General features: G+C 41.0%; 1 protein-coding gene across 1 annotated transcript in view; it reads left to right on the top strand.

The window, feature by feature from the left end:
• LOC126396243 (cadherin-2-like) overlaps window positions 1-20,921 on the top strand; it is a 430,873-nt gene that overhangs the window by 307,288 nt on the left and 102,664 nt on the right. Inside the window, exon 11 of the mRNA XM_050054177.1 lies at window positions 7,367-7,509. Coding sequence (XP_049910134.1) covers window positions 7,367-7,509 — 143 coding nt within the window. The remainder of the gene's footprint in view (window positions 1-7,366; window positions 7,510-20,921) is intronic.

Below are 20,921 nucleotides of genomic sequence, written 5' to 3' on the forward strand. Positions count from 1 at the left end.
GTCTGTAGACAGGCAGAAGATGAGCCAGGTTGTGATCAGCTCTTCCCAGGGGGGGCAGGGGGGATGAGTGGTATGCCTCCTTGGTGTTGGCATAAAATAAATCCAGTGTTTTATTGTCTCTGGTGTGGCAGGAAACATACTGGGTGAAGGTGGGCAGGGTGGTGGATGGACAGGCGTGGCTGAAGTCCCCAGAGGTCAGAAGGAGGGCCTGAGGGTGCTGTGTTTGCAGCCTACTTGTAACAGAGTGGAGAATATCACAAGTGTTTGCAGCCTACTTGTAACAGAGTGGAGAATATCACAAGCAGACTCAGCCTTTGCAGACAGGGGGACATACACTGCTACCATAATGACATGAGAAAACTCCCTGGGTAGATAATATGGTCTCATGCCAACAGCCAGCAGCTCAATGTCCCTGCAGCAATGCTGTTCCTTGATAGTGATGTGCCCAGAGTTACACCATCTATCATTCACAAACACAGCCAGCCCTCCTCCTTTCCTCTTACCGCTGTCCGCTGTCCTGCCTGATGAGCTGGAATCCGTCCAGCACGGCGATCATGTCCTGTACTTCCGTGTTCAGCCATGTCTCTGTAAACACCAGCAGGCTGCTCTGCCGGTACTCCCTCTGATGGCGAGTCAGCGCCGACAGCTCGTCCATCTTGATGGGGAGCGATCTTACATTCCCCATAACGATGGACGAGAGGACGGGTTTGTACCGTCTCTTCTGGTTTCGGCGCTGCACTCCGGCGCGACATCCCCGTCATCTTCTCCGTAGCTCGCCGGGAATGTCGTGCCTCTCCTCGGGCCATACCGCGGTGTGACGCAGCGCTAACAGCTGGTCCCGGGTGTAAACAAAGGAGCCACGGCTGGGCGCCGGATCCCCGCACACGATCATGTCCTAAGAAAAATAGGAGAAAGACCGCTATAAAAAGAGCGGTCTTCGTCTCCATGTCAAAGCAAAACATAAAGTGCTAGCTAGCCAAACATAAAAAAACTCAAAGTGAGAAAGTTAAAAAGAAAAAGATAGAGAAAAGCTCAGCGGTGAGCAGGAGCTGCTGTAACAGGCGTCCGCACTGGAGGCGCCATCTTGAATATATAAAATAAGGGGACTTCCTTGTGTTGCTCCCCCCTCCTCCTCACTTATTTTCAGGTTGTGCCTACTTCGGTTGTTTATCAGACAGACTTCTCTTGTAGATTAACAATCCTTAGCGTACACTTAAGTAATTAACATAAAGTTATGGAGGAAGTTACATCCTTAACGTACACTTAAGTAATTAACATAAACAGGTTTAGGCAATATGAGTTACTGAGGTTAGGTTTAGGAAAAGAAACATGGTGAGAACATAACTTAAAATGACTCAAGGTTCATAAGGGTATGAACACATGACTCCAGGAGAAAGTCCCGGGTGAAGGTCCAGTTTTTTTTGACCCATCCACCACCACCGGCCTCCTTACAAGCACTCAGGACTGTCTCCTTGTTGACTGCCGTCAGTGCATTGGTCATGTGCTTGCAGCCTTCCAGAAAACATAGGATATGTATGAATTTGGATGCTTTGATTTTGGTAGGAAAACATATGAAAATTTGTGTGTTAATGTTACCTTTCCAGCCTTATGGCTCTGAAAAATAGTTGGGAGACCTCTGGTTTATTTAGGTTAACTCAGATTTAGCTTGGCTCATAGCTGGTAAGTAAACTAAGCACAAAAAGTAAGGAAATTTGTGTTTGGTAGATTATTACTTTTTACAATGCTTCTTGGCAATAAATCTTATACCGTTGGAAAGCCTGTTTCTTACCCTTTTAAATGGTGCCACATTTGTAAGGAATTTGTGGGATGAGCAGCAGAGCTGAGTATGTGGGTTGTGCCCATGAAACATTTTGCCAAACAGCTTTTTTTTTTTGCTGTTGACTCTTGTTTGGTAGATTAGATGATTTAAGTCTGAAGAAACAAGACATATTGGCAAATTAACAATTAATTCATTTAACAAACAGGAGCGTCGGTAGCTTGTGGAAGAACCATACACAGCCACAGCCTGGCACCCTCTACTCATACTGGTCACCAGCCTGGTCACACACTGCTGTGGGATGGCATCCTATTCTTCAACCAGCATTTGTCGCAAGTCAGATAACGTCATTGTGTTGGTCACTCTGGCATGAACAGCTTGGCAAGCTGATCCCACAAGTGTTAAGTAGGGTTGAGGTTAGGACTGCAGGCAGGCCATTCCATCCTCTCCACTCCCAAAATCTGGAGGTAGTCTCTGATAAACCCCGCTCTGTGGGGGGCAAGCGTTGTCATCTTGGAGGATAGGGTTTGGTCCCAGGCTGTGGAGATATGGGATTGCCACTGGTTGCAGAATTTAATCTCGATATCTCTCTGCATTGAGAGTTGGTGGGTGGGCCTGATTGGCACCTGATTGTCAGAAACAGGCTTTCCAACAGCATAAGATTTATTGCCAAGAAGCATTGTAACTACAAAGAAATAATCTACCAACCACAAATTTCCTTACTTTTTATGCTTAGTTACAGTCTGTCAACTCTGTGGTTAAGAGGATGTTGTGATAATGTTGCATTAAACAAATCCTTAATTTTTCTGTGCAAGAACACAAAATACAATGCTTTTTATAGTCATTTGACTGGAATTTGAGCTTTTCTAGACACTTTCTACTGACTATTGTAGAGTTAAAAGAGGATGTGCTTCACTGTGTCTGCAGCACATAAAGGCTTGGTTACAGTACTTTACATACATACATACATACACACACACACACACACACACACACACACAAACTCATTGCACACGCAAAAAAATGTACAAACTGATTTACTAACAGTGCGCACTAAGCGTTGCGTCTTTCAAACGTGCAAAATAGCGCGTCTGCATCCAGTTAGTACGTTTGCTGCAATGAATATGCAATATGGGACAATCATTAAAACATATCGCCTATCCAGCATTGCCATTTTGGAACTATTCTGAGAAACAGTTTTCTGTTTTCAGAGTTGCAAGATGGCAAGTTTGGAGATGGCTGGCTTGTAAGTGAGTCAATTTGTAAAATCCTCTGTAAAATAATTAAATTAAAAACAAGAGCGTGTTTCATATTGATTCATATGTTTTTTAAAGCCGCTACAAGGAACTTTTAACTGGATATGCAAAAGTCTCTCGTTTCTGCTGATGTCTGTGCATGACCTACAACAGCAAATGAGACCATTGGTGTGAAGATAAGCTATTTCTATATAGTGTATATCCATACCTTTAGGAAACTGTCTCCGGGTCCGCCCTAGGTCGCTTCCAGGACGAAACGATTTACGGCACTCAGATGGCACACGTCATCTTACCTAGCTGCTTACATGTATACTGACTCTTATAAATAGTTGCTATTCCTGCTCCTCGACCTGACGTCCGCGGGGAGTTAAAATAGCAGCAATTATCGGGTAAAAGTTCTGTGAAAGCACTGGACTCACCAACAGTCAGCCACGTCTCAGTCACACAGAGAAAATCCAATCCTCGGGAAGTCCAGAAATCCTTCAGGATAAACGTTTTGTTCGCTAGGGATCTAGCATTTACCAGCCCAATCCTGGCAGGAGCCGGCGGGTCCACGGCGTTAGCTGTCCGGGGAGCCACACACACGAGGGGAAGAGGAGAGCAGGGGCCGCGGGGCTGGAACACCTCATCCGGGCCGACGACAGGGTCCAGCGAGTGCCGAGAAATAAAGAGGTGAGGCACCGCTCCATACTAAGTCCAAGAAGCCGTGGAAGTGCTTGCCAAACAGGCCTTCAGCCTTACCAGCCAACCGCTGCGTTTACCCTGGCGGCGGTGGCGCTTATGCCGGAGAGGTGGAGCTGGGGCACGGCAGAGGTGAGCTGGGATCCCCGATAGGAGCGGGGGCAAAGTTTTCCCGTCTTGTTGTTTAATTCATCCCCAAATCAAACACATGCGCGAGCCAGGTAAGCGTCTTTACGACAATACACGCTAAAGCTCATGGGAAATGTAGGCTTCATTCCGGCAAAACACTACCACTTTTGTCCACAGGGTCGCCAAAATCAACTCAAAATTAAAGTTCCTTCTAGGGGCTTTAAGGTGAGTGAGTGCATACCCCTACACCTCTTCTTCTTGACACCTGTTCTCAACCCGACCACTGCTGGAGAGATAAGGTACAACGAGGCCCATATCTGCACACGGAATATTGTGGAGCGCACCTTTGGAATCTTGAAGAGCAGGTTCCGTTGTTTGGATCGCACTGGAGGAGCACTGCTGTACAGGCCAGAAAAAGTGGCCCAGATTGTAGTGGCCTGCTGCATGCTACATAACATCGCCAAGCAACACGGGCTGGAGCATAATGCCATGCCGGAGGAGAACGCCGCCCTGCCCCCCTCCCGTATGGAGCAACAACCCAATGCTGCGGGGATGCAGACACGCAGCAATCTCATTCTAAGTCACTTCTTGTGAGCTGTTTGGTATATGCATTTATTTCTATTTTCATTCAATAATATGTAATGCAGAAATATACCTTGATTAAACATGTTGAAACATGCTGTAGATTAGAATACGAGTGCTAGTGTGACCCAATAAACTGCAGAGCATTGCCAAGTTAAGCAAATCAACATTTATTGAAAAAAAGATGATTGAAATCACTTTTTAGATTCCAAACATTATTATCAAACGAAATAATCAGTCTCATTAATGTCTAATTATGTTAAGCCACGCAAAATCATATTAAAGACACATTGTTTCAGTCACAAAATATATTAGGCTATTGCTCTAACATTTATCGTGGCAAAAAACAAAACTAAACAGTTCTTTATTGCCTATTTTACACAAAATGAATATTCATAGCCAATATAAGAAAACTTAAACGTGACAGTTGAGAGTATTATTTGTGTTTCCTTTTACGCAGGTGGAACTTGCCCGCCGTGCGCACCTCTCCTCCCTCTCCGGTCCCTGGCTGTTGGTTCACAGATTTCTTCCCATATAGCGTTCCTTTGTGAGACAGTCAGGTTTCTTTGCTGTAGCTCATTTAAGTGTTTATTGGCCTCATCTACCAACACCTCTAATTCCATAGGGTCAAATTTCACTTTGCGCTTTCTCTCCAAACTCGCCATGCTGCAAACCATAAAACACGCAAAACCCTCATTTAAATAGGGTTTCTCCAACACGTTTGCACCTCTTGTCATTTACGCAATCACTCTTAGTAAATCACCCACCCCCCCCCCAAAATTCTAGATTGCGCAGGCAACTTAGTACACGCAAATTGGGATCTTAGTAGATCCGGCCCAAGTTGGTGGGTGGGTGGCTTGGATAAATGATAAAATCTTGGTTTATCAGGTTGTGCTGGAAAATAACTAGTTTGTTTGAAATGTTGTCCAAATGTGAATGTTTTTTAGCTGTTTCAGACAGCCATGCTCTATGATGGAGTGAAAAGCTGGCCATTGCTGTTTACACAGACATTTCATGGGTCTTGTGCAGATTAGATCAGATAACTGTCTGATCTCTAAAAAACTGAGTGTAAAATGTTGCATCCAAGAAGCATTTAAGACGATGAAATCTGATTGTTGAGGCAACCTCAAGGGGAGGTTTGAGAGTCCTTTTAGCCAGATATTGAAAATGTGTAAATCTGACAATCCTCCTTCCACAGCACAAAAAAAAGCTGCTAACACCCGCTAACATCTGGCTTTTTAATGCAATGGGAAAGATTAAAATTGGCATTCACACCTGAGTCAAATGACTCCGCAGTAATTATGGGTATTTATCAGCTCCGCTCCAATCAGTGAAACATAATATGCGCTAATTTTAGCCCCTTGACCGGCGAGATGTAGTGACGCAACACCACAAAATACCATCCGTCTCTGTCCAAGCAGCGCTCAAACATCAATCCAATTTAGTCTGCACCGGGTTTGAAAGAGAGACTGGATATGTAAGAGATACATGAAAAGAAGTAACCACTGTAGCGTTTAAAGGCCTCCAGGCTGCTTTCTACTGGTTACTGACCTGTTTTCAAGCCTGTCTGTGGCATCAAACAGGACACGCCAAAAAACATTCACACACAGAAAGTCAAACTTGTCTGCTGCAAAGCTGTGTACACGGCTCTGGGTTACTGGCAATGGGAAAGAAGTCTAGGTCAGTTTTTAGGAGGTTTACAGTGTTTTTCCCAACTGTAACTACTTCAGTCAGAGTTCTGCGGAAATGTTCTCTACAGGATGTGCCTGAACTGACCCTGCAACCCTGTTAATCGTCATTCTCTGATCTTAATTTTGCAACAGAAGAAAAACTGCTCCAGCCATTAATGACATATGATCACATTTGATGATCTCTGATTTGAATGTGAGCAGTAGAATTGATTTGTCTTCTCCTTTGTTGAGATTTCCCTTCAGTGACCATGTTCACCATCATCATTTCATTTGCTGAGTAGGATGAATGTTTGTGAGGGTTGCATCCCCATTCTGAGAAAAAAGCTGGATTTTTCTTCCTACAAACATCTCGTCTGGAAGACACGTATATCTGTGCAGAGCCTGCAGCACTGAGCCAACAGCTCAACAACAACAGAGCAGAGCGCACAGAGCCTGCACCACTGCTGCTTTCTGTCCCCCATACTTCTTTCTTTTACATCCACCTATTTGTTTCTAAATGTAGTGCTGAAGTCTTTGTAGCCTAGCAACAGCGAATGGTGGACGCACACTGTGTTCACAAAAACATGCAAACACACACAGACACGTGCATGCATACACACATAAAGCGAGCGTATTGTGCACTGTAGTTTGAGCCAGGGAGAGCATTCTGGTTTCAGATTTTTCTTTTTTGATGCTTTGTGTTCTGTAGTTGGTGCTGTTCCTACATGTATTCATAACTGCGCCTTTCAACTCTTTAGCTCACCAATTAAAAATGTAACAAATGGACAATATTCCCTGTTCACGTGTGGTTTATGGTTGCTTTTTGGCAGCTCTGCTCACCTTTGCTGAAAGCTGTGCCATTTTTCTGTTCATTCATTATATTTCTCAACTCTGTCTTCTGTTAAAAACATGACCATTTCTGCTGGAAAATTCAGTTTGATAAACACATTTCATCAACAAGGAACAGGAATTTGCCAAGTTTCATTCTGCTTATAGGTTGTTTACAAGATTAGAACAAATAACATATGACACACTAACACTGAAAAATATATATTTGTCTTTTGTAATTTTCTGTTAAATCTGTTAACGGAAGAATAATTTCTGCTGACAATAAATGAAGGAATTGTTGTTGCCTCATGAGATTCCTGCGGCCTCCAGGGTTAGGGTTAGGCTCAGGCTTCTCAGTAGCTGCTTGGCCTATAGCCAGGTAGGCAGATAAAGAAGCCTCTTTGTAGTGGTTTCTCATATTGTCTCTCTCTCATTGAATCCAGGTACTCCAAGATGTACGACCCTGCTAACTGGCTGGAGATTGACCCAGTTAATGGTCGGATTTCCACCATCGCCATCCTTGACCGAGAGTCTCCCTACGTCAAGAACAACCTCTACAACGTTACCTTCATGGCCTCTGATAATGGTGAGACATGAGGGCTCGCTGGTGTCCTGCCCCCCCCCCACACACACACAGAGGTGGATTGTGTTCACTTGTGCTGGTTTTACTCCTCAGCCTCTACGGAGTTTCTGCAGCATTACTTGGAAACAGTAGCCACTGAAGCTATAAACTAATCTCTCTATCAAGTAGAAAGCTACATCACTAGCTGCTAAGAAAAAGTAGCTTAACACACGGGGGCTATACATCAAGAAACATTTACTGATAACAAATGTAATCATTAAATGCACTCATTAATTTGAAGTGTCATTATTATACCACCAAGTTATGAAATAATCAATTTTTAAGCCTTTTTTCTCTAAGAGAAAATAAAATAAATTGATAAAGCATTTGGTCACACTACCTGCTATAATAGTTTACTTCTGAAACATTAGATGATTTTAAAAATAGATTACTCGAACGCTGCTGGGAAGTAGTAAACTAGTAAACATCTCTACATGTAACAACAGCACTGCCCAGTAGTGGGTATTCTGAAAGGTCTAGAAACATTTAAAGTAGGGCTGTCAGCATTAACATGTTAATAATGTGTTACGTCGGACCTTAATCCTATAATGCTTTTTTCTTTTTCTTTTTTTTAACTGCATTAATCGTGTGCTGCTATTTTGTCTCTTCGATGCACTCTCACTTGTAGTCAAGCTGCTGCAGTAGCTCTTTGTTTCCTGCTGCAGCAGTGATGAAAAAAAAGACACCACTGTATCACCAAAGTGCTTAAGCCCAGTTCAGACCAATGATTGACGACGAGACAAAACCGTTTTAGAACGTTGCAGAGTAAAGTTGCAGTGGTGTCACCTGCAACTCAGCTAGTCAAAATGATGGGGGCTGGTTTTTAGGGCTGGGCAATACAATGATTATGTACAATATATAGATATATTTTCAAGCAAGATATAAATTCAGACAACACTGTTTATATCAAGGGTCAAGCTGTGTTACATGATGCATACCAGTGTGAATCTCTCTTCTCTCACACTTTCCGCACAGCTCATCCCCACTCCTTCACTACCAGGTTCTTCAGCAACACTTTTAAGAGGCCTAATCTGACATGCACCTCCCCAGAAATGTAACTGCACACTGTGGCGTGCCTTTCTATTTTTGTAAACTGAAACCATTTCCCTCAGTAGAATCAAAGCTTTTATTTACTTTCATTTCACAGATAAGAAACAATAAAATGTGAAGACAATAAGGCCTCCACAAAATAGCATTTTAAGGTTTGTGTGTGATTTATCCTGGCTTCATATGAGTAGAAGAAATCTCTGCTATTTTCTAGGCTAATTTATACAATATAAAATTCCATAGTTGTGCTAATAGAGTTTGCATGTTATATTTGTTTGGGAAATGTGTTTAGTATAAGACAGTTGTCACCTTGTGAGTTGTAATGGAACTACATTTTGTAACCTTACCTTTGTTAAATTTTGGTGTTGTCCCTGGCATCATATGAGTAGAGAAAAAGTTTGCTTGCTGCTAGGCTAATTTATACAATGTAAAATGCCGTAAGCTTGTGCTAAAAACATTAGCATGTTGTATTTGTGGGGAAATGGGTCCAGCAAATGACAAATGATTTGTCTGTAAATGCTGTGAGTTATAATGAAGCTGATTTGTGTACTTGTGTTTGAAATTGGCGCTATTAAGCCATGTTGAATGTATGTTTTAGGTATGTTTTGAATCAACTAAGCTTTACAGCACTTCCCCCGCCGACTAGTGTTTTGGAGGTGTAACTGTTGTGCAGCTGCATATTTTCAACCAGGGGAATAAAATCAATCAATCAATCAATCAATCAAACTTTATTTATATAGCGCCTTTCATAAATCCCTGTCTTTACATTTTATTTTGATCACAGTCTGTTTTTATAAAACTGCTTGTGATATTTTAAATGTGGCTTTGACTTGCAACTGAAAACCAGTCAGCTTGTAAATACCGAGATATGAATTTTTGTCCATATTGCCCAGCCTTCCTGGTTTTAGAACGTTAAGGACATCACCTGTTTCTACAGCCAATCAACTTGTAGTGAAGTCCGTTGGTTAAGTCAGAATGACCACAAACGATGTGTTCGATTGCTGAGGCAGGTGCTCTGTCCCCGCTGAGGCCTCTGTTTCTGTCTTTACCGTGTGCCGGTGTCGGACAGTTGGTCTCTGCTGGTGCTCACCTTATGTGCGCATATATATTCAGCCACAAAATAAGTCTGAAAAGCTGGAAATCAGAGCAGAAGTACAGAGAGAGCATTGAGAAAATACTAGATCTCATCTAGTTGCACTGGTGGGAACCGGCAGGTTTTTAGAAAAAGCAGAATGGCACATTGCAAGTACTTGTCTGTTTCAGCGTGTCTCGCTGTGAATCTTTGGTCTGAACTGAGCTTTGGAGTTTGAACTATCACCAATACAGCACAGCAGTCTGCAGCTAATCAGACTGATGTCAGTGGGCAACCACTCGCCTAAGCTGACAAAGCACTATTTTGGAGTGAGCAAATGGCCACAGACCTGTGAATGAAACTAAATCTAAGAGACTAACTACAATGGGTGCTAAATCAGAATCAGAATCAGAATCAGAAATACTTTATTGATCCCCGAGGGGAAATTATTTATGTTACAGGTGCTCCTTGCAAGAGAGGAAAGATACGTGAAAATATAAGAAATTTAAACAATAGTATTTACAAATATATAGTTAAATAAACAGGAATTATTAACAAACATAAACGTAAATAAATATATATACATACATATATATATTGTAAACTGACAAGATTATTTACACAAACAGAATATATACAGTCAGGGTGAATGAGGTTATTGCACAAGTTAAATTAAATTATTGCAGTGTGTGAAAAAGTCTCAGGGCCACTCAGAGGGAGGAGTTGTACAAAATGGGTGGAAACTAACTGCAGATCTGCATTTAAAGTCCTGTTTGTGATTTATCCTGGCTTCATGTTAGTAGAGAAAACTCCACAAAATAAGCCCTTTGAAGTTGTCACCTATCTCTAAGTCATGGTTTCAGATTACACTGTTGTAGCAGTGCAGCACTGACTTCAATTCAAGATTATTAAGTAAATTTCTTTGCATGTATTTGATTCCCACTCAAGACACTCTGGTAAGAACTGCCCTACTTCATTAATATGGAACACAAAACTGTTTTGACATGCAAAATAATGGAATTTTTAAACATGCCATTAAAAAAAATGTGATTAATCAGGATTAACTATTAAGGTTCAGTAACTGATCACGTTTTTAAATTTTTTTGTTTGACAGCCCTAGTTTAAAGTATTCCCAATCAGTCCAATAAGTTTTCCATTTCATTGGAAATGAAATTGCATGGAGTTTTTTTTCTGCTGTCGTTTACAGATCTGTTTTGTTAATGACGTGCTGTCCTCATTTTGGAGAAAAACATCAGGGTCCGAAAAAAATTAATATATATATATATATATAATTTATATTTTCATGGCGGTGCCCCTCCTCTGTGCATAAATGAGTTTGAATGCTGCTGGTTTTCTGACTGCATTGGGCAGTAACCATCCAATGATCATGAGACAGCCTCACACTCAACTCAAAAAGAGACTTTACAATCCACATTAACGCGCATGCCAGTTAAGTAAACACTCCACCAGTCACTGTCAAAGGACTGCAGGGATATGTGCACACACAGAATCCAAAGAAGAAGAAGCTAAGAGAATTAATTCAAGAATGGCCAAACCAAGAGGATGGAGCTTTTTTTTCCAAAAAAAAAAGAAAACTTATGTTTTGAAGTGGATGTAGCCTTCGTCTGCAGAGGGTGAATGCCAAATAAACTATCATATTTAGTAGCATCAGGAGTGGATATAAAATCCCACAAAAAGATACATGGGATGCTAAAAATATGTATTGATTAACCACCCGATCCACAAACCTCAAACTTTATAGTAGCATAACTGTCAGTACTGAGATGAGCTTCACAGCACTCTCCATGGAGTGCGTCTGTGTGTGTTTGTGTGTGTTTAGAGAGAGACAGGGAGAGGGGGAGAGAAGGTGAAGGTGGACTATCTCACACATTGTTTCTGTAAGTTATTAATAACTCCTTGGAACTGCTTTGTCACTTTTGTCCTGCCCACCCGAACTATCCATGATATTTTCTAGTGTGATCGATCAGTAATTGATGATGGCACGGTTCCCATAAGTGTAGTGTTTTTTATTAGAGACCATAATAGTTTTTGTAAAGTCATCAAAATAATTATTAAAATTTATTATAAATTAACAAAATATGATTGTAATATACATCCTTTTATATTATGCAGCTGTTCTGTTTCACAGAACCATCTGAGAATCATTGGAAAGTGTAGGAAAAGGGCAAGCACTTTGAAAAAATACTAGCAGGTGATTGGATAAACCTTCAGTCTATCACTGAGAAAAGTCCTCAGTGCCTCTTTGCTCTTCTTTCAGTGAAGACATACTGTCCAGCTCTGACATAACTGATGCTATTGCAGCATCTATGCTTAGTCCTTTAGGAGCTGCCATTGTTGTTTTAAACAGCTGCCTCTCCGTGTTGTCACATACACCTAAACCACTTGTGTACATAGCCACCAGTAGCTCCTCGAAGGACGCTGACTGGTCAGAACAACTGCTGGTCCGGACACAAACACATCACTTGGAAAAATGGATGCTCACTTGATTTCGTTATATCGTTATATAGTCTTCAAAAAGATATGTGAAGTAGGATTTTATGGTTCTTTTTTCTTAGGTTGCATTCCAAAATTTCAAAAATAATTGGTAACATCTACTTTTTAGAAATAATTTACAGAATTTCTCTCATGTTAACATCACACAGATCAGAATAGAGGAACCAACAACACTCATGTTCTGTTTCTGGCTGCGATGTTCAGAACAGAGGAAAGGAGATGTGTTATATGCAAAAAGTTTTTCAAACTTGGCACGATGAAAATCAAGTTGCACATACATTGTACATTGCACGCACTACTTGGAGGTAAGAAAATATGAAAAATGAAAAATACAATTGAGTATAAAATAAATTTTAAAAAAAATCCATGGACACAGGTAGGCAGTACATTAGGAAAGCTCATTCCCCAGCTAGTAGCTGTATCCTGGGTTGCTGCTTATTTAGTAGTGTGATTGATGTGGGCATGAAGGAAAATCGGTATCTGTTACTTTTATATTTGCTGGCTCTGTACCTCTTCCCTGACAGTAAAAGTTCATATTCGCTGAACAGTATGTGAGTTGGGTCCTTAAGGATGTTATTGGCCTGTCTGAGTACAGCTGTCTCATATGTTGAGATATATATGGCTTAGGTTATTTTGCTCGCCCATTATATTCATAGCAATTTTGCTCATGTGAGTTATCTTGTTTTTCAACTGGACTGTCAGTGAGCCATACCAGGATGCCAAGCCATATCTAATGATGCTGTTTAAGCACAGAATTGTAAAAGGTGAGCATGATCTTTTTGTTCACACCAAACAATCTTAGTCTGCATAGAAAGTGCAGTCTTTGGGCCAGTTTACATCATAAAAAATCAACATGGTCTGTCCATTTAAGATTGTAATCTAGCATTAGTCCAAGGTATTTATAAGACTGTATTTGTTCGATTACCTGGTTGTCAACTTTTACTGGGTCATGGGCTCCAATCTCTCTGGGGTCAAAGATCATTTCCTTAGTTTTTATAGTGTTAAGTATGAGATGGTGACTGTCACACCACGATTTAAATGTTGCAATCTGGTCATGGTAATCTGAAGAGGGTTTATTGCTGTGCAGCAGGCTAAGGATGATTGTCATCAGAGAATTTAACAATTTGTGTGTTCTGCTTTTCGCTTCTGCAGTCATTGGCATATAAGGTGAATAGAATGGGTGAGCTTACAGAAACTTCAGGAACTACTGTGCTGCAATGTTTGATCTCAGAGATGGAGCCATTGACTTTAACCTGTTGTGATCTGTTGATCTGATGGGAGGAATAGAGTTTGTTTGTTTGTTTGTTTATTTGTTTGGTTTGTTTTTTGTCTCGTGGTTGAGGTTGAATGTAGCAAATTTAGGCTTCATTTTCGCAGCTGCATCCTGAAGTTAGGCTTTTATGCCACATAATGAGAAGAGGAAGACTTTATCCTGCAGACAACAGGTTGTTCTGTCCTCCTTTATTAAGTTTCAGTTCTTCATTCCAAAGATCAAATGTCCTGATCATGGAGGCTAGTAGGATTACATAGACAGTCTCTTGGACACAGTACTCCCATTGATTTCTAATGGAGATGTTTTTCTGTGAATCATTTAATGCATTATTCCCAAAGTCTTGCTCTTGTCTTGTAGCTCAGTCCATAGGGATGTTGGGGTCAACATATTTTTACCTCACTCGGCGGCACCATAAATGTTGGGGTCAACACACTAGGTTTCACACGGAGGCACCAAATATGTTGGGATTTAATTGGCTATCGGAAATAATTAATAATTATTATTAATAATTAATGTTAATTAAATTAAATGTTAATTATGTTAAATAATGTGACTCAATTAACATTAAATCATCTCGTGGGGCACCATTCCCGTAAAGGGAAAAATGATAGCCAGTTAAAGATATCAGTCTCATAAAATACGCTAAACTATTAATTTGGAGTTTGATTAATAATTAAATTAATGACAACAACCAAAATTAACAGTAATGCCTGAAGGATTTCGAAGTTCTTCACGCAGCAGAGGTTGACTATTCATTCACCCTTGTGCAACATTAAATAGACAACAGGCATGATTCCAAAGAATTAATTATTTATTCACAAATTAGCAAAGCAAACCAAAACACACAAATTCTAACTAACTATATACAAGCTTGGTTTGTATATGTGTGTGTGTGAAAGAAAGAACAGAAAAACAAAGGTGGGTGTGGTGATCAAGGAGCCGTTTGGCCTACAAAGCAAAATGGCTGACAACAGAGAACTACCAAAATGGCCGAATCAAGGCTGCTTCAGTTTCGGGGGAGGTGTTTGTCTGACCGTGTGGTCAGGACAAAGAAAAAGGAAAAGAAGCGGGAACTCTGAAATGCCTGTTTGGGTGTAGCTCTGTTGAAAGCCTGTTTGTTAATGAGTCTATGTCAATGTGATGTGTGTTGCAAACGGTCTGGATTAGTGCAGAGATGGTTTAGTTGCGTGCAAGAATCTGTTTGTGAACAGTATTAGCAAACTAAACACTTAACTTTGGCGAAGCCAACTAATCAATGACCTAACTGCCAACAATCNAGAGAAAGTTCTGTGGAAGGGAGCAGATCTTGTACAGATGCCTGTGACATCACAGAGTCACATGTCCCTGTAAAAGGTCTTGTCCAATCATGTTTTGGGACTTGAGTCTCACTGAGGTGTGCGGTGAGATCTCCTGTGGAGATGGGTGTCGCATAGCCCTCTTTGTTTGAAGACAAAGAGCATGCAGAGGAAAAAGCCTTTAAATTGTCCAGTGACGATTTCACCAAATGATAAGTCATCTGTGGTCCTGTGAATCCCAACAGGGACTTGGCTTGGGAACCAGAGGGTCGCCACTTTAAGTCCCCGCCCGGACCAGATATGGAGCATGGACTGGTAGCTGGTTGCAACTTCTCCATACAGAGACCCCACCATGCTCCAAGCTCCCCGTAATCTGACTTGTCTTCGTATATTTTCTGCCCTTGTCAAGCATACACGCACTGTAAGGAGCTCACTGATAAGGAAAAAACACACACACTTAGACGCAAGGATTAACACACGCAAGCTTGTGCAACAGGTTACATGTCTGCAGTATTTCAGCAGTCACCATATGTGCACTGGTCACCTACTATTTCTGAGCACACGTAGAGTACTTTATATTGATTTAAAGCATAAGGCTGTTTCTTGTTGTGAGCTAATCCAATTTTGGGCAAATTAATGTGTCTCTCAATCCTGTCTGTGGCTCTCAGCCCAAAGCCCATTGGTTCCTACTGAAGATGTAAATCTTTAATAACAGCTCACAAACAAAATTTCTTTTTTAACACTTAGTGCATCTGCAAATCAGGACACAGTATCATACCATTATACACATTTTTGTGTATTACATATGAACATGACTATAAATATTATGAGAATATAAAAACATTTCCATTATCATTTTCAGGACCCATTAAATGCCTTTTTTTTTTCAAAATGCCAATGGCATTTTAATAAGAAAAAAAACACAATAAGTGAATTAGAAAAAAAATACTAAATGCAAAGTGGATTTTATCACGGTCTGGTATATGTCAATGATTAACAGCAACTTTGATCCAGATGCATTTTTATTTTTTTGTGCAGTGTCAGATTTTTAAAATAATCTCTTTGTGTTACCTTACGCACATTTTTGTGTATCACATATGAATACAAATATAATTAAAGCTGCAAGCAGCTGTGATCGGGCCCTCGCCAGCAGCACGCATCACTGAAGCGGGTATATGAAAACTCAGAGTAAGTTAACCCTGACATGGTGTGACGTTTCATCTTCCTTCTCCAAAAAAAAAGCCTATGGGGAGGGGTTTTTAAAAATTCAAGGGAGCGCTATAGAGGCATTTTGTCCCCCCCATGGGCGACGCCCCTATCAGATGTAAGAGCTCGCCATTCTTGACCCGAAAATTTCTAAGCTTCAGGGAAAAAATCATAGTATAGTCGTTCTACTGGATTGCATTACATTACACAGGTGTACACAAAGTGGCCAGTGACTGTATGTTACATACATACCGTATTTCCTCAAATAGTAGCTGGGGCTACTATTAACAAAAAATAGTTTGGGACCAGGCTACAAATAGGGGCAGGCTACTATTTGAAGGAGGCTTTTAATAAAAGAAAAAAAAAATAAATAAATCACAGCCAAATTTGAAAATACAAATACTGTAGTTTTTTTTTTTAATTTAAACAGCAGAAATATTTATGTAAACTTTCTTTACAGTAAAAAGGTATATTTTCTATATAGTATTACAAATAAAGTACTGTATTATTTACAGTAACAAACTTTACTTTAACAGTAAAAATAGTTTTTGGTGTTTTTGTAAATCACCACTATTTACTATTTACTACACCACAGTGTACTAGTTGTCCTGCCTTGAAACAGTGAATCATCTCATCCTCTGTCCCATCTGCAGCCACCATGATGCCACACACCTTACAAGACAACATGCCACAAATTAATTTTAAAACTAGGCTACATTCATAATTATGACTTTTTATCTCACAATTTTGATTAGGAATGGCGATTTTTTTTCCATTACTGGCGAAAATGGGCTTCCATAGATAAAGATGGTTACGGTAAAAATATCAGTGCCAGAGGCAGTCCTGGCTACTTTTACGCACTGGGCGAACCATCTCTTGAATTTGCGTCTTGTCGCCATCTTATCTGTTTACAATCAGCTGAGAGTGCACAACTGCGCATGTGCCTGGATGAGGGGTTAAGTGTGTGTGGATGATTCGGGTCTAGCACTCTATAAATGCCAAAACGTCAAATAAACACGTCCGGTTTATAAAAGAGGCCGGCGTTTATTTATTACATTTCTTTTAGACCCGGTTACTAAAAGAGGCCGGCTGCTTAATAGGGGCCCGGTTTTAAATTGAGGAAATACGGTATGCTGATGGTGGGATGGGATGAGAGTACGCCTCAAAATAATCACCGGAACACGGGGAGAACATGCTAACTCCACACTCATAAATCACCACAACTCCTGAGGGAGCAACAACATAAAATGTTCCCTAGCAGTCTGTTTATTCTCAACAATGAGAAGTAATGCCAGTCACTTCACTATATGCTCTGGGCAAGCACTTATCCATAACATAACCACAACAACATTTGCATTTTAGCCTTATTTACCATGCTTGGGTTGTAGGCTAATGTTACTCAACATGGATGTAACCTTACAGGAGAGGGATTGCTGAGCAAAATACACAATGATCACTCACTATGTCTGCTCTTTTTGTGATGCCGACAGATGGTATGACGGTATCTTTCAAGAAAAGTGTTTGAACCATTCCTGAGCTTCTGCGCTCCATCCTTTCAGTGTAGTCCTCCGGTAAAAAATGGCAGGCGTAAGCAAACATTTTCCGGACCGTTTCCACAGGCGTGTTGGGATCGATGTCCAGCACAAATAGCCATTGTTTCATCCTGTCTTTTTCTCTATTTTTGGTTGGTACTACGTGAAACGTCACTCTGCTCCATGTCTTCGGCTTGTTACCGCAACCTTTTACAATACATGTGTAAACCATGATTTACAACAGCACTCTGTAAACTTTTCTCAAACTTTCTGCTGCGTCCAGCTGACGATACCGCAAATGCAAGGCTGCAAGCAATAACTACGGCATTATCTCAGGTACGCACTGTGTCACTCCGCCCAGTGGTTTACTCAAGAAAGTAGTTCCGAGTATTTGCTTCATGTGTCGTAATGTTACTTAATTATACATTATTATTTCATAGCGTGGGGAATGCCCAAGCCATGTGTTTTCCACGAGAGTGTTTTGGAGTCATTTGATGGTGTATTTGATTAGTTTTGAGGGAGAGAGGGGGCTGTATCGTTCACCTCCATTTCAGCGGGCAGCTCTGTCCCACCGATCTCAAAACAGCAGGCACTGACAATTAAAGGTAATGTACCTACTCATATGACTATAGGGATTATTTGACAAAATGCCAAAATGTCGAACTATCCCTTTAAATGTAACATCACTTTCTTTCCATATTAGCCTTTGAGAAAGTCATTAAATGTTGTCCAGTGTTTTTAATAATTGGGTGAAAATGAAATTTAAAAACAGACCCATGATTGCTCCTCACTTTGGTTTTATTCCACATATTAAACAAAGTAAAAGTTTTCTCAGTCGCTATTTCAGCTTGAGTAGCTTTTACCACCAACAGATGCTGATTACCACACATCTAGTCTCCTAACATCCTGTTGAGTAGATGAACATGTTTGGAGTAGACCATTGGTGGCAGAGACTTTTTTGTGCATCTGGGCAACTTAGACATATGTACACATTTTCATCTTTCTACTCCATTGGCCATTGAAGCCATCAAAAAAACGTATTTGATGGAGAGGGCGGCACCATAGCGGCCACGCCCCTTGACATACAGAAAAGCTTTTAATAACTTTTGGTCAGCATGGTCTCAGGGTGATCTGTACCAAATCTGAAGTTGATTGGACAAAATCTGTAGGAGGAGTTCGTCAAAATACAAGGTGTCAAAATCACAAAATCGCCACCAAAATGAACTGTTTAAATCAAAATGGCCGACTTCCTGTTTGGAGTAGACCATTGGTGGCAGAGACTTTTTTGTGCATCTGGGTGACATACACATATGTACCAATTTTCATCTTCCTACTCTAAAAAAAACCCTATGGGGAGGGGTTTTTGAAAATTTCAAGGGGGCGCTATAGACGCATCTGTCCCCCCCATGGGCAGCGCCCCTATCAGATGCAAGAGCTCGCCATTCTTGACCTGTGTATCAATTTTCACGAGGATATGAGATCGAAGCCATCAAAAATTCAAACGTATTTGCTGGTGAGAGATCGATAGTTGCCACGCCACCACATGGACACCATTAGACATAGCTTCACAGCGTTCATAAGGTAGCTTCACCAACTTGTTCTGCATGCATTAGAAGTGGAATGAAGTTGAGTCGGTCAAGTTTGTGGCATCAGTACATGTTAAAGTAAAAACTGGTCACTTCCTGTTACCACCGGGGAGCGCTATGAGTAAGGTGGGATATTAATATATCTGGTCGTTTGGGGCAGAGCCATCATCATGTCCAGCAAGTTTGAAGCTGCTGAGATCAAGTATGTGGGCGTGAGAGCCGTTTGAAATTCGATGGCAAAAAAACGAAAAGTTGCCAAAGTTTGTCACGCCCTAGCGGCCACGCCCCTTGACATAGTGTAAAGCTTTTAATAACTTTTGATCAACATATTCTCAGGATGATATGTAGCCAATTTGAAGTCGATCGGACGAAATCCCTAGGAGGAGTTCGTTCAAATATGTCAAAAATTCAAATCAAAATGGCCGACTTCCTGTTGGGTTTACGGCATGGGTCCAAGAGGATTTTTTGTGCGTCTTGGCATGTTCTATGAGCCCACCAATTTTCATGCGTGTAGGTGAAACTCACAGCTGGGGCTCAAGGCACGAAATTTTCTAGGGGGTGCTATGTCGCCATTTGGCCCCATCCACATACAACACTGCCAAAATATCAAATTTTTCGCCAGACCAAATGCGTGTGCCAAATTTGGTGAGTTTTTGAATTTGGGAAAGGGGCCAAATCGGGGATTAAAGGTTCGTAAGAATAATAATAATAACTAGAACTGCAAGCAGTTATGAGCGGGGGCCAAGCCCCCCCGTGCGACTCGGTCCCCGCGTCCCGCGGAGGCCATGGAAGTTGTCCCCGAAGGACGACGGGCTCTGGGCGAGCGCATGTTTATGAATGTGTCATTTAAAATGTTACAGGCAAAACTGCCTTTGGATCCGTTACAGCGCCACCTATAGACCGATTTGCGACAAATTTGGCACAAAGCCTCTGGATGACGTCGGGAACGAGTGACGTAAGTTTGATGTTGAAAGCATTTACTTTGAGCGAAATATGAAACAATGTGTGTTTTTTAGCTAGCAAAAAAGATTGTTTGGTTGTAACAAGCGCAATTTTTGGAGTGCCAAAATTCTTTTGATAACTTTTCATCAGACACATCTGGAGATTCTATGTGCAAAGTTTCAGGCAGTTGGCACTTAAAATGTAGTTTGAAAAAGTAGGTTTTGGACGTGTGGCGAATTAACAAAGAGAATGTGCAGCAGAAGTGGACGGGGCCTGTGTCAGAAAACCCAGCTCTATCCAGGGAACACATGGATATAATGTTTGTGAAAGTGTCATTTACAATGTGTAAGTTGCAGGCAAAAACGCGTTTGTATCCGTTATAGCGCCACCTAGTGGAGTACATGTGCAATTCTTGGGACAGAAGATCTGTGTCCTATTCTATATGTACCCTTAAAATTTCAAAGCCCTCAGCATAATAGTTTGGCTGAAATTAACGTTTGTTATTTATCTTGTAATAAGTCACGCCCACATTGACCAGTCATGACCACCTTCAAGATATGACCTCAGAATTGGCCCTACATCATAGCAACCGAATTTCGTAGAAATCGGTGCAGCCGTTCAAGAGATATAAAATTACCATATTTGTAGCGCCCCCTAGTTGCCAAAATTCGCCAAATTCGGCTCATACCCTCACAGTCTTATGCCAACCAATGATTTCAAATTTGGTGTTAATAGCATTTAGTTTGACCGAGATATCCAACAGTTTGCATTTTTATAGCTAGCTATAGAAGTTTGTTTGTTAATAATTTGCGCATTTTTTGACTGAATAAAATTCTTTTGATAACTTTAGATCAGGTCCAGTAGAAGAGTGTATATGTCAAGTTTCACGCAGATTGGACAAAATCCCAA

The sequence above is a fragment of the Epinephelus moara genome, chromosome 10 (assembly GCF_006386435.1).
Source record: "Epinephelus moara isolate mb chromosome 10, YSFRI_EMoa_1.0, whole genome shotgun sequence".
Taxonomy (NCBI): Eukaryota; Metazoa; Chordata; class Actinopteri; order Perciformes; family Serranidae; genus Epinephelus; species Epinephelus moara.